Below are 15,467 nucleotides of genomic sequence, written 5' to 3' on the forward strand. Positions count from 1 at the left end.
TTGTAATTTGTACCAAGTAAATAGATTTTACTGTGTAGTAAATTTAAATAGTGGTATCACATATCAAATCTTAATAAATTAAAATAAAAGAATTAAATATATATATATTTTTTATTATCATTCATTATTACAAAAGTATCTAAAAAGAAAGTATATAGAAGTATCTTTTTTTGTCATTGTGTTGAAGTTCATTTCTGATTATTTATGCCACTAATTTCTTCCGTAAAAACTCTCTGCCTTCTCCGTAGTTAGCCTTTATCAATTTTCCCTCTCCCGGGGATTCTATTAGGCCTCGACAGTCCAAAAATCTAAAAAATGTAAAAATCAATTTAATTTAAGGATTTATTTTACTGAAAAAAACGCAGCTGAATTTATTTATACGAAATAAGCTAAATATTTCTGAACTAACCCTTTAAAGACAACAAAAAGTATTATCCTCCAGTTATAATTTTTTATTCGTATCGAATAACACCCGCAGGCTCGACTGTAATATAAACCCAAGGTGGCTTTTTGCGTATAGGGCATTGCATACAGTGTTTCTGTTTGTAGTGTAGTGTTGGCTTCATAAGACTCAATAAATAATTTATCGTTTATGTTCCTGGTTGATTGTAGTTGAAATGCTACAGTTTACTTCCGGTCCAAAATCCACAAATATAAATTTATGATCTTAAAAAAACCTAATACCAGTTTTTAAACTGTAAGCAAAAACATTTCTTCAAATATTTATATGATTTTAATAAATCAAATATTTAGTAGGTAAGCACAAACAAGTGTATATCAACGGTAGCAACCCGTCACTATTTACAACTCACGTAATTGTATTTTTACCTTTCCCACATTAGTATGCTGGTACCTGACACAGCTGACTTCAATAGACATGATATTCCGGAATCCTTGATCATACTTTTAGTCTGGGCCCAATTTTTGGCACTAATTGCTTTAAAGTTTATGCGTTTCAAACAATCAATGACCACTTCATTTGCTAAAATGACGTAATTAGTTATAATTGGGTGCACAACGGCTAACTAAAATGATAACAGATATATCCATTAGTTTTACGAATTAGAATGATCCAAATTTCAAATTTGACAAGTGTATACAAATTTTTGGAAGTTAGTTTCTATCAAATCTGATAATGCGTATCTAAATTTTAATTGTCTTTTAACCTATATATTCGCCTATGTTGTCCTTTCTATATTCCAACCCATCGCTGATCTTTACTTATATGCTTGTGAACTCCTCAAAGCCAGTCCAGTCAGGCAAGCCCATACGCATCGAGAACGGTTTCTTACTTACGAGATCTGTGCAAATAACCGAGGTTAACTGCTTATAAAAAACCAAGTGTATAAATTGAAATTATCAATATAATATTTAAGAACTTATCCAAAAAACCTAGTACCTTTCTTTTCTTACTGTAAAATATTTTTAGATCATAATTTTATTCATAATCATCAATTCATAATATATACATGCCACTCAGATAATTAGAATGTTTTTAGTGCGACGTACCACAAAACCTTCCACAATAAACTTTTCTACACAATTAAATGAATTTTAAAATAATAGGAGGAAACCACATATATTCTAAAAAATAATTTTAACCAAACTTATCTGCGAATTCAGACAACAACCCCATAGAACCTAAAATGTTGTCCAAGAAAATGCTGCAATATGCCTAATCAAAAATAATTGTGAAACTGGGTTCAATAATATTAATGAATGACCAGTAAGAATTTATAGAACCAATTAGTGGCCCTACTACGGTAAAAATTGATGCCCCCCAGGTAGCTATAATATTTTCGTAGAGAAGGTATGGATGGATCTTTTGCGCATGCGTCACGCTCCAACCGACAACAACTCACAATATTGTGTAATTTGTGCTTGTTCATTTACGCAATACGCATAGCAAATGTGGCAAATAAAAGAACCTAATACCTAGGATCTTAAGTGATGCCTATATCTTTGACATTTAACAAACTGGAAATAAACTTACACAAATATTTACTAAACAGAATTCCCTACATTTTTTAGAATTACAGGAAATACAAGAAACCAATTTGATTTTTTACTAGAATAAGCTTAAGAAATAACCCTTGTCAATTACTGTCTATAGGAGGTGTTTCTTGAACATTTTTTCACTTAGATGTTTAATGTGCGATATCTATCATCTCAAAGTTATTTCAGTGGAGGTTAAACCTGTGAGTTTATGAAAACTAACGCTTTGCACCGATTTACAAAAAAAATAGATTACATAAAAAAATACATCTAGAAATTGCATCATATCTACAGGGCTTGGAGCTCAAAAATTCAAAAACTCTTAACTCCTTTTTTGCCTGAAAATTTAATAGGATTTCCACATGATTTGAAGAAATACTGCCTTCAAAATGCCACATCCAAACATCGACGATCTGTCCGCGGCCATGTTGTTTATTGAAAGCTGATAGGTGTTATGGTTCCTACGTCAGAATTTGTCATTAGAGCTGCCATTGGTTAAAATCGAAATTTTAAATCTCGCGCAGGCGCACGTTGAATGGATCTTCTCAAAAAAAATTTATATAATTGTTTCATGAATTTCTGTACTGTCGACCGCATCAAATTACACTTAGACGAATGAACATTTGTTTAGTTTGCTCATGGTAACACGAGTGTTCTAATAGAAATTTATTACGAACCGGTGTGTAACGTTTTTTATCGAACGCCCCATTTTTAACATTTTGGTGCCGAAACCCGGGAGATTTTTGTTTAGAACAGTGCAAAAAATTAACGCTAAGAAAAACGTATAGGACTCAGTTAACGAAATTAATAAATCAATCAAAAAGTTTTCTGGAAACGAACGAACCAAATTTAACGGAAATGCCAGTGTTAGTGGTCCGCTTGAACGACGTAAAAGCAAATTTGCGTGAGATAAGCAACAAATTGGCTTCGACATTTAAGGAGGATGAAATTGAAGGTGAGTGTGAAAAATAATTAGAATATGAGGATGCTGCCGTCGCGACAATCGCAAGATTAGAGCAACGTTTTCAGCAAGGGAATTTTCAAGGGTCAGTCGGACAAAGTGATTTGCAGTTGCCGCCGGACAGCATAAATCTAAATGACGGTAACACTTTTCAATCAAACGAACGGAAAATCGAGGTAAGGTTACCCAAATTAGACTTGATCAAGTTCAACGGGGTTATTGAACACTGGCCTGCATTTTGGAAGCAGTATAACGTCGCAATTCATTCAAAAAATTACTCGGATAGTGATAAATTTACTTATTTGAAATCTCTATTAACTGGAAATGCCGCGTTGACGATCGCCGGGTTAACAGCGAGCCACTGTTTTTATAACGACGTGATTGATTTGTTAAAAGCCGAATTTGGGAACTCGGAGCCCATAGTTTACTCTTACATTCAAAGACTCTTGTCGGTGGCTGTCGTAAACCACGATAGAGACACTTTTTCTTTACGAAAACTTTATAATACGGCTTCGACAATAGCACGATCTTGGATTAACCGCAGATTGGTACGGGCGTATGGTGAAATGAATTATTTTCAGGGCATTGCCGTTTTAATTTCAAAATTCAGAATTCAACCGCAGCATTGTGTGCAGCAAGGCTGCAGACTTACATAATGGAAAATGTACACATAAAAGTGAAAACCACGAGGTTATGGTCAGATTTAAAGATTTCCTTATAATGGATAAGAGGTCAAGCTCAACGATGGAAGCCGTATGTAAAAAATTGAATAAATGAAATACAAGCAATAAGCTAAGGAAGGTGGACCTATTGTCCTGGCAAGGAAAATCCCGCTGATCTACTAACAAGAGGTATATCAGCAGGGCTTTGGTGGACTCAACGACATGGCTTCATTGACTATCATGGTTGTCAGAAGAAGATAAATGGACTGAAGCTGAATATTTTAATTCCTCTGAAACGTTGGAAATATCCAGTTACTTTGTGAGTTATACGGATCCAATTGAGAAGATAGAACCAATTTTTCCACTGGACTGTTTCAGCGATTTAGACAAGGTTTCTGAATAACGCAAGGAAAAATTGTGACCCAGTCACAGGATTTCTAACCGTAGCGTAGGTGAATTGCAAAACGCTGAAAATTATAGGATTGTTCGGCAAAGAATCAGAAGTTTGATGAGAAAGTGTTTTAAATGTAAGCGACTTAAGGCAAAAAGTGACAGGGAACCTTTTGCCCCTCTACCCAAAGAAAGAATAAGGATGCAAATCCATTTAAAGTCACTGGCATAGATTTTGCGAGAGGAGGAGAAGGTTCATTGCTAGGCGAGGTGTACCTGATATAATATATTCGGATAATGCCAAAACGTTCAAGCGTACTTCCTTAGAACTTAATCAGTTATCTAAAATTATTATTACTGAAAACGTGCAGAATTTCGCCAGCAAACACCGCATCGAGTGGCGATTCATTGCAGCAAGAGCGGATTTTGGGAACGTCTTGTACGAACAGCGAAGAACGCTTTAAAATTAACTTTGGGAAAAGCTATTTTAAATTAAAAAGAGCTTCAAACAATTTTGGCGGAAGTAAACTCTAAAATCTCGACCATTGACTTACATTAATGAAGATTCAAGAAATCTATCCATTTTATCACCTAAATTTTTGAATAGAAGCCAAGAAAATGGTTCAACGTGGGATCCGAAATCAAGGGAAATTAGCCGCAATAAAATGTTATCTGAATGGAAAAAAAAGAGAGCTGTCCTTGACAAAATTCTGGCGTATTTGGTTTGCAATTTGGAAATGCTCACCATAAGATGCAGAAACCCAGATTATTGTGAAGGCTGGCTCGCCGGGGGAGGATGTAAAAAATACCGACCGCATCAAAGAAACACCGCCGCCATTCGTGACGACCGCCACCCCAGTCCTGCATTACATTTAAACGGATAAACATTTGTTTAGTTTGCTCATGGTAATGCGAGTGTTCTAATAAAAATGTATTGCGACCCGGTGTGTAACGTTTTTTATCGAACGCCCCATTTTTATCACAGCATATCTAGTAGCTATGTGGTTTCTAGTTAAAGAATAGCAACAGTTTTGATATCCACTTATGTAGTTTTGCTACAGTGCAGGTTTTTTGACAAGGGTTGCTTTACTAACACCTGGTCTTTCATTAAACTTGGCCTAAATATAATAAGCTTTTTTTTGTAGCCACTCTCCAACTTTGATTAGGTATTGGCTCAGTAAGTCCAAAGTGATGCGACACATTGTAGATTATTATTAATGAAGGTTTACTAAGATTGGGCAATAGCTGTTGACTGAACCAAATTTTAAAGTAAAAAAAAAATGCACAACTTCTTCTTCTCAAAGCATAACTGTAAACTCTGTATATGATTTCCCATAAAAAAGAATTATTTCAGTTTTCATTGAATTACGGTAGTCTTCTGACTGGCAGTCCAATTTAAAAAAAAAGTCTTGCATACTCTACAAAGCCATTTTTAGAGCCAGTGTGTAAAATTATGTAACGAACTCCACCATATTTTTTCCAAATTGTTTGTAGAGAATCGTCTTGCCAGCTTTTTCTTTACAAAATATCCAAGTCTCGTCCAAAAATAACTAATAGTACAGGGACTCGTGTAACAAAATTTTGAGAATTTCGTTTTTAATCAATGGTAGCTCTAATTGTATTTTCTGATGTTCGACCTATAAGGCCTTGCGTTTTCCAGCAACCAACATGGCCGCTGGCAGGTCGTTAATGTTAATGTTAAAAAAGGAATTAAGGTTTAGAAAGCGTTCTTATAAAAATTAGTCCAGGAGTTAATATTATGCTGAATTTCAGCACACGGATTGGGGTCCTTAGTATAATTCTGTAAGTATTTAAGCGTTTTGGTTTTTTTAGCGCTATCGACACGATACCAGCTAATTTTTCCCGAATTTGTGCCCGTAAATCGGCACAAACAGTTTGTTTTTATAAACTTATTGGTTTAACCTCTATTGAAAATGTAATAAAATCGAATTCACAAAATGTGACTACAGAAGTGTAAATATAACGTTGAGGTACTAGATATCGCACTGGAAATATCTAAATGGAAAAAAAATTTCAACAAGCACAAGTAATTGCAGAAAGTTTCGCCCCCCAAATACATAATTATGAAAAGTACCAATGGATAATTTCGTTAAAAACCTGTAGGTATTGGAAAATGTGACTAAGAAAATTAAAAACTGGTATAAAACAATTAGCCCTAAATGTAACAGAATTGACGTTACCAAACTCTAAAATATGTCGTTTATTGTCTCAAAATTCAAAAAACATTTTGCTAGCAAAAATTGCATGGTGGCTATCCCAAAAAAATCCCCATTAAAATATTTAACAGCAATTGTTAAATGCTAAAAATACATGTAGCATTTGCATTGTGCCTACCGGGCTTTAAATACTAGTATCAATTCACACAATAATTTAGCTATATTTTATTGCAATCTTTATTCAAATGTAAATAATGAAAAATTACTTTTCCAAAAATGCTCGGGATTTTTTATAAGTGTAAGCTCGCATTAAACAGTCCAAAAAGAAGATGTCCTAATAAGAAATATTTTTTTCCAGATGCACACTCCAGACTGGTTTTGTAGACAAGATTGTGGTTTATGCCACAACTACAACTTACCTTTAATTATAATAGCATTTTATAGTGTTTTATGAACTCGTTTTTAAGTTCCCAGAAGATATAGTGGCACATTGGAGAATGAATACAATGTAAAAATATAAATGAATAAATACATAGGGCCTTTATTGAAAATAATATAATACATTGTTGCTTATAAACACAATAATAAATTAAATAAATATATATGCTTCATTTTTTAATAGCATAATAATATTTATTTTTTATTTGCACAATGGCGTCGGACATAACAGGCTTCTTTTCAAGGAATTTTTATATTACTTGATTTGAGAGGATCACCATCTTGAAAAATTGCAAAGAAGAAGATGAAAGCAATAAAAAATATTCATTATAATGCATTAAACTGAGTAGAACAACTAAAGCAAAAATTTCATTAACTGTAAATTGGGTACAAAATTTAAATCAGAATCACTTTACTTGTTGATAATATGTTACTGTGCCTTAAATTCTTTTTGAAAACTGATGACTGCTGGTTAGTCTGTCTCAGGCTTCTCTATAACTTGTTATTCTGACTACCACTGAAGAATGAAGATCTGTTGGTGTTTGCTCTAGTTTTATCTAGGAATGAAATTATTATTTGGACTTCTTGGAAATCAAGCCCAAAAACGCCCCCTATCAACAAAAATTTCTCTTGTTCAAGATGCAAAATTTTCAGTCAAAATTATGCAGGAAAAATATCATTATTGAGACCGAAAAAAAGTGGTAATATATTATCAAAAAAATAATATTTTTGAGAAATGTGGAGTCATTTGATAAATTTTATAAGTCGGGTTAGAAAATTCCGAATTTTTTTCAATTATGTACAGGGTGTGCCGATTATAGCAAAAAATCAAAAAGTCCCTGAAAATTGCCGATTTTGTGGGCATATTATTAGCCATAAACTATAAAACATGGGATAATTTGGTTTAAGCAATATCGTAAATTGTATCGAGAGAGACAATTTTAGGTTTTGTCTATCAATCAGGATGCGCGAGAATCTTGGAAAAATATCATTGAAAATTGTTATTACTTGTACAATTTTTTTTGTTTATCTAAATTTGTCGTGAGTTTGAAGTTCGGCGATACAGGGTGGATGCACAATAAAATTATATCGATTTTGTGAACGTTCCATGCAGGAGCACGATAGAAAAACAATGCATTCCTCTAGGCTAGAACAAGGAAGCGCGAAGCGGCTTCATTTTGGGATACAAAACAGTTTCTCGCTAAAACATAAAAATCGGAATATAACCAACAAAACAACAATAAACGATCTGATTTTTGACAGAACAATACAATATAATTGTTTTTCCTCGAACTGGGTTTAGTAGAGCTGAGCCTATAAATCTCTCGTTCAACGGAAATGTATTTTTGAATCCAGTTCATCGGTGAGTGTAGTTAAGTAGAACTGTAGCTCGAACCGAGACTGTACAACCGGGCCTAAAATTCTGGAAATGAAACGAATCGATTTCATTGTGTTTAAAATATGTTTTAATCCCGTCACGTAAAGCGTTCGTCGCGATCGTCCATCAAAGTTATTCGTTCCGGTTTCGCATCGTTCTATTATTTCTCCAATACATAAGTAGGTACGTACATTCACATTTACCGTTCGCGACAGCGATTGATAATGGACGACAAATTGACCTCCGCACGGGGTGGGTGGTCCCGCCTTTTACAAGGAATCCTGTGAAAGAAGTATAGAAAGTTTATCCCGAGAAAATAGGCGACAGTACTCTATAAATCAACGAAAAAAGTTACAAAGTGCATATAAACATAGGTCGACAATGCTTTCTTTTAAGGAGACAGAGTGTTTAAAGTTGTAAAATAATTATGATTTTGTAGCGCAGCTCAATATTTCAATTTTATTAGGGTTTGTAAGGAAATACAAGTATTGCTTCAACAAGGATCACTAAAGGGTAATGCTTAGTTCATTTTAACGGAACGCCTACCGAACAGAAAATAGATAAAATAGAACAAGATGTTAATAATAATTTTAATAAAAGTTTAACCTGATTTGTGAAAGCAATAAGAAGGCAAAAAACAATATTGATTAATAAGTTTTTCCATAAAAAACTCAAACATTCTCAAACAAGATAGTTCTAACCTAGATATAAACAGAACATCTAAACAGTTCGTGGCCTACAGTCTAAGTTAGCTAGAATCCTGGTTATGTGGAAGCAAATTTCTTTGTATTTAATAAGAAGATTGGGCAAAATGCGTGGACTAAGATTTTCACCACTTCACAAATCAGACAATTTAACCGCACAATTGCCTTGGGAGTCTAAGTAAGCCCACTCTATGTAACTTGACCAGAACGTTTAAACACATTTTAACTATAGTGACTTTCATTTGAATTATACCACACTCCAGTCGCACGTTTATTACTTAATAAATTGCATTCTACAATATAAATTCTCTTTTCCATACCAAAAAAATAGTTATTGTTAATGTTGTGTGTATTGAAGATTTGGTCCTCATAATTCAGAAACAGTATTTTGTAGACTTCTCATGTTATATATCCTTGAATTCGTATTTGATTGGATTATCTAGACATAGCATGCTATGGAGGTTTACATTTAATAAAAAAAGAGAAAACTGATGATGCGCGATTTATGGAAATTGATTTTTTTTCTTTTAAATTTCAAGTATTAGAATATCTTTTTTCATGCGCAATGGGAGTTTTAAACACAATTAAAATACATTAGATAAGTCAGTCTTAATATTGGGCTAATAATGAAGATGAACATTGATAATTCCGAAATGTTTCGTTTAAACCCTATGTTCTTCTCCATTGTTGAACTTCTCTTTCAAATCAGTATTAATATACAGAAATAAAAACATAGTAGTGGTCACGATGAAACGAGCCACGCCTGTTCACATGAAAATATATTAAATGAAAAGTCAAAATGAACTGAAGCTACTTTTGTATTAAACTTTTTGATCAATCTCTTCTAGTTCCTGAAATAAGGTCGTGGTGCCTAATAAACGGGTCAACGATAGAGTAAAATTCATCTTATTGGTTTCAAAGATTCTGAGGATGCACAGGTTAAAATTATTTTTAAGTATACGGGGTGGTTTCATTCATTTTGAAATTTTTCGACTTTTTTATTATTAATAATACATGCCTAAACCTAATAGTATTTCCCATAGTTTAATTTTTCTAAAAAATACTAGTTTTTACACTTCGAAAAAACTTACGATAGCGCCATTATTTTCTAAATGATATTAGCCTTTTTCGAAGATGACGTAATAGGTATATGCAACGCAACTTGAATTAGATGCTACAGGGTGTTGATAATAAACGAATATGTTAAGATATTTTTTTAAGATTAAACAATGAACAGAAGAACGAACTTTATTAATATTAAATACCAATATTAAATAACAATTAGCAATCTTAAGTTAACATCAGAAGTGGGATAGTTCCGTGTCCAGTGTCGCAAAAGCAATACGAATTATTGTGAAAAATTGCGGCAGACAATTGCACAAACGGTGCCGCGCTGAATCTTGCAACACATTCGAACGGAGATAATGTGTCACCTACTGTCGAGTCTATTCATGAACTTTCAACAGGGACAGTACAGTGGCAAGAAACTTTAATTAGTTGAATAGCTGCCCAACAACAACAAATTGCTGAGTTGGAGGAACAAACAAAGATGGCGATGATATTATAGTCACATTTACAGAAAACGCTAACGCCCAACCTTCCCGTAGCAGTTTAATCAAGTACTCAAGCGTTAACATCAGCATTCAAACTAACATGAGTAGTTAGAAAACGCTACGAAATTAAAAGACGAATTAAACGTCAGTGATAATTTAATGATTGCTAAAGAAGGCGAGGCTATCGATACTGCTGCGAATGGCGGCCGATCCTCCGAACTTGGGAAAAATTTTGTGCTGACCTCATTACTGCGTTTTCTGATAAAGAAATACCCGGGGCTCGATCATTTAAACCTGCCACCATGCGAAGTCGTGATTTTGATTCTTTATGTGATTATGGCAATCAGAAACTTCAAGTATAAAAAGGTTTTATGAAAAATTATCCTTTTTTTGTGAAGCAAGTATGGTTGCATATGGTTTAGATCACGCAGAAGTGCATATCTCGCTCCATCTACAACTATCGCCATCCGATCGTGAGGTTTTGACATTACTAAGCGAATATGTTGCAAGACGAAGTGAAAAACGTATTTTGGAAATCGATGACATTCCTAAAAGAAAAATCCGTTTTGGGGAAAAACGAGAGGTAAGCCATGAAATATCCAAGAAGATTTTAAAAGGATCATGTTTTAATTGTGGCCGCGAATTATACCATCGTGATACTTATCGCAATAAACACGAGGCACCAAACGTAGTTTGAGAAGAGATTCAAAGTTCCAACTTGCAACCACTGTAAGAAAATTGGCCACGTTGAAAGCGATTGTTGGTATAAAAATGGGAAACCCAAAAATACATTTTTATAAAAAAAAAATCACGCCATTTGAACGCAACACCAACAGTGACATTATTGTGTAAAAATGGTGCTCTCTCTTTTTCTTATTTGATTGATAGTGGTGCCGATGAATCTATTATAAAGCATTCTGTAGCTAAAACATCAAATGCGATATTCAAAACGATCGATAGGGTCCTTGCTTTCTCGGGATTTGGGATCCAAATTGTTTATGCTATCGGTGTTTGTAATTTAACCACACTTTGACCTAATTATAGGATGGGATGTCATCAGTCGACCATGTTTACGAATCGAAAGGAAAACAATTTTGGGCTTGAATTACATCATAACCTGCACAATATCTGAAACGCAATGACTTTAGAAAGTGTGGATAAGGTTGTGATTAATCAACCTGACCTAAAAGAGGACTTGAAATTACGAATAGCAAGTCTTTTATTGTTTTACAAAAATAAAACTCCCGACCAGACTATGACTGGTGAAATGCCAATAAGCTTAAAGGACATCAATCCAGTGGCGTATTGACCTCGTAGGTTGGCATATCAAGAAATACTTCAAGTTAAAACAGTAGTTAATGACCTTTTAAGTGCAGGTATAATTCGTGAAAGTCGATCAGAATATGCAAGCCCTATACTTGTAGTATCAAAACAGAATGGTGAAGTTTCAATGTGCGTGGACTTACATGATGTCAACAAGAGAGTCGTCAGAGAAAGATACCCGCTGCCGCATATTCAAGATCAGATCAATGCTCTCTGCCATGCAAAATTACTACACTAGTTATGAAATCCGGCTTCTATCAAATGCAAATTGAGAAACTATCAAGACACATCACGGCATGTGTCACACCAGATGGTCATTATGAGTTTAACCGTATACCATTTGGCTATGTCAATGCTCCAGCTATATATCAACGTACCATCGATAATGCATTGGGTAATTTAAAAGGAACAAAAGCCTTCGTTTATCTTGATGATGTAACAGTGCCTTCAAAAAGTATTGAAGAGGAACTGCAGAGCCTGGAAGATGTACTTCATGCACTATCTACCAATGGGTTTGCTTTGAACAATGAAAAATGCACGTTTTTGGCCCAAGACACTGAATATCTTGGTGTTATTTTAAGTGCCGGATCAGTGCGACCCAGTCAGCGTAAAATAAATGCCTGGACTCAAGCGCCTGTTCCGACAAACGTTAGTGTTAGGCAGTTTATGGGACTCGCCCTCCCATTATTAAAAAAAAGTGTATAGCAGAGATAATGGCAATGCCATTATTGAATTCAAAAAATAAATAAATGTTACAATGACAACGCGATTGTCGGTTTCTAATGAGTCAAACTTTAAATAGTCGCATTTACAAAAATTTTATTGGTTTCTAAAATTTTAGAAATAGTACGAGGACGCTTTCAGAGCAGGATGGCTGTGTTAGCGGTATCTTTTGTATGGTCGCCAAAAGTCACGTCTGCTGAGTCAGGACGGACTAGCGGCATGCCGTTCCAGCTACATGAGAACGAATGGCAGTACGGTGTACACCAAAGAGCCGAAAGTAATGTTGTAATAGGTGGTCAAATAAAACAGTGCTTTGATTTTTGGGGAGAGTTTTACTCAAGGTTGATACCCTTTTGCCACCCCTTAAGTTAACATATTTGTATTTAAAAAAAAAAAAAAAAACATAGATACTATGTTATATTATTCATAGATATATCCAGATATAGACAACAAAAATGTGTTTAGAAAACTAAGGTTTTTGGGACAACTCGTGGCAATGTAGTTCACTATATAATAGGCGTATAGGTTTTTGAGATTCTGCCTTTTGCCCATCCTGAACAATGTTTTGTTTTTTAGTAGCTATTAAATTATCTAAAGTGACTGTTACTCTCTCCGGAATTGAAATATATGTTTTGCAAGTGAACTCGAAAAAAACAATTTATGACTAGTCATTCCTATAGAATTTAACTCATTGAAAACATCACAAATCAAGCCCATTTTTGTTACAAAGAAATTTCGATTTGTAACAAGTTACACCAGACAAGGGGTCAAAAATCAATTTTTTTAATTTGTATTTGACTAGTAATTTTAAGTCCATAATTCTCGAACAAATCAAAATTAATTTTGATGAAAATTGACTGGGTTCCTAATATGAATTATAGGTAAGTACAATGCTTCGTAAATATTTGTTATATTTGTTACGTTTGTTATATTTGTTATATATATATATATATATATATATATATATATATATATATATATATATATATATATATATATATATATATATATATATATATATATATATATATATATATATATATATATATATATATTGTAGAAGAGAAGAAAACACACCTTTATATTCAATATTCAATGCAGAAAAAAAAATAAATAGCTTTCATAATTGTTACAACCCGGCATATGTACTATGTTTTAATATCATAACCTTCTAGTGAACTAAAACAAAGCACACATAAATTTTACCCATTAGCGCTAAACCAAAAAAAAGTAGATTTATATGTACGTATTATTTATTTACCGAACTACTTTAACGCCACTGCTCTGAGGTTAGTTTAAATTTGTGTTATTTGCCAAAAACTCTTACAGCCCTGTGATAACATTGCAGCATTGTGGCACAACTAAATAAAATACAGAAACGTTTACAAAAATTCATAATACGCTTCGTATACTGAGCTGTTTTTCATAGCGTGGCGTCTGCTGTCTGGCTACTGACGTCACGCGGCCATGCTTCGCGCCGACCCATGGTTTTGAAAAGTTTGCAGTCGACGTAAATATCAATTTTTTGTCGTTTTTGAATAACACATTTTAGTCAAAATAAAATTCATACGAACTGAACTATTATTGTCAGTTTTAGATTCTTTTAACAAAGTCATTTTGTTAGAGCCTTTTAAATAATAATCTTTATACAAAATGACTAATGAAATCTAAATTTATCTAAATGAGGAAAAAACGATCTGAAATATATTATGAACTGAAACAGACTGGGATAAACTACAGAAATATAGTTATTCTTTATAATAGGTACTGTTAGGTACTTAGGTAGGTATAAATAAATATACATATAGATATCTAAAGGTCATTTTCAATTAGGACTAACTATTCTTAGTAACAATTTTCTATATTGTCAAAAAGAAAAGTACTTTTGTTCTCCTATTGTAGATTTTCGTCCTCAACTTTTTATAAAGAATATTTTTTTTATAAGCAATAGATGTTGCGGACAATGTAAAATGATTGATGATGATGAAATATTTAACTTTTGTTTTCTTGTAATAAATAAACTAGAATTGTAATAATATAATCAAATTTCTTGTAATAGAGTAAGACTTATCCTGGCAAATATAATTTTCTTCCAATCAATATTTTTATTTGAGATACGAAAAAAATAATTCCGCAAATTCGATATTTAATCTAAAAGGTTCTAAATCTTTTTCTCTTTGGAGGTAGCAATACGCCCTAAAGAACAATTCAATTATCGCATCTCTAAACTAAAGTCGTTCTTCCTTAAAGTCATATTTGGTCACGGGGACCAGAAATATAGTGCTTTTACAACCGACCTCGCGATTAACTTTTGCCTACTGTTTATTACTCCAATACCACAGCCCTTTATAGAACACCCTATCTAACAGACCCTTACCAGTAACGACTCCAGGACCGTTCTAGGAATTTATCTACACTAACAAGCAGGATATAAGTATGCTTTCAATCTTTTTAGCCGAGCAATTCTTGAAACATGTAGAGAAAAAAATTAGTAAAAAGTAACAATTTATTACGTTCTATTTCATTAAATTTCTACATAGTGTCATTATTAGTATAGAAAATATTAAATTTAATAATAATAAAGTAAAAAATCGTCACTCTCGCTAATGTCGTCACCTGGTTTAATGATCAACTCCGCCACTAATCGCTCTCGATGAATATTTTCTTGTTTTAATACTCATTTTTCGCAGTTAGACGAGCTTTCTACTGACATTTTAGCTACCTTTTGCCGAATTACGTTTATGGTACTGTCACCAAATTTTGGTGTAGTGTTATTTCTCCTTATATGCGCTTTCAACTCAGACCAAATAAAATATTTCCGAGTGTTTTCATGGTAATCCACATTTGAATCTGACGTTTTTTTTTAGACAAAAAAGGTATCTTTCGCCCAAAGATTTTTGAACCCAGCATGAAGAATTATTATGCGTTTTCCATGTGAAGGCGGCACGTCTAGTAAACACTTCGAAAATCGATGAAATAGAATTTTTCGAAAGTATCTGCGCTCATATAAAAATTTTATATCTCGATAACTATAAGTTCTACCGGATCGCCGTTGGTACAGAAATGATCACCGTCGAAAAAAAAAATTTTTTTTGTCGGTCCGTTCTTCATGCTCCGTTCTCGTCTTTTGGTTTTTCCTGAATAACTTTTGAACCGTTGGAGT

General features: G+C 33.5%; 1 protein-coding gene across 5 annotated transcripts in view; it reads left to right on the forward strand.

Moving 5' to 3' along the window:
* LOC132702782 (histone acetyltransferase KAT7) overlaps positions 1-15,467 on the forward strand; it is a 120,637-nt gene that overhangs the window by 30,807 nt on the left and 74,363 nt on the right. Inside the window, exon 7 of one of the 5 annotated variants that reach the window (XM_060671558.1) lies at positions 12,423-12,597. The exons of 3 other annotated variants lie outside the window; for them this stretch is intronic. In XM_060671558.1, coding sequence (XP_060527541.1) covers positions 12,423-12,428 — 6 coding nt within the window. In that variant the 3' untranslated portion in view covers positions 12,429-12,597. Of the gene's footprint in view, positions 1-6,543; positions 6,720-12,422; positions 12,598-15,467 lie in introns of those variants that run through there. One more of the 5 variants, XM_060671554.1, reaches the window with a different exon arrangement.

Source organism: Cylas formicarius, unplaced genomic scaffold, assembly GCF_029955315.1.
Source record: "Cylas formicarius isolate icCylForm1 unplaced genomic scaffold, icCylForm1.1 PGA_scaffold_6__28_contigs__length_40554024, whole genome shotgun sequence".
Lineage (NCBI taxonomy): Eukaryota > Metazoa > Arthropoda > Insecta > Coleoptera > Brentidae > Cylas > Cylas formicarius.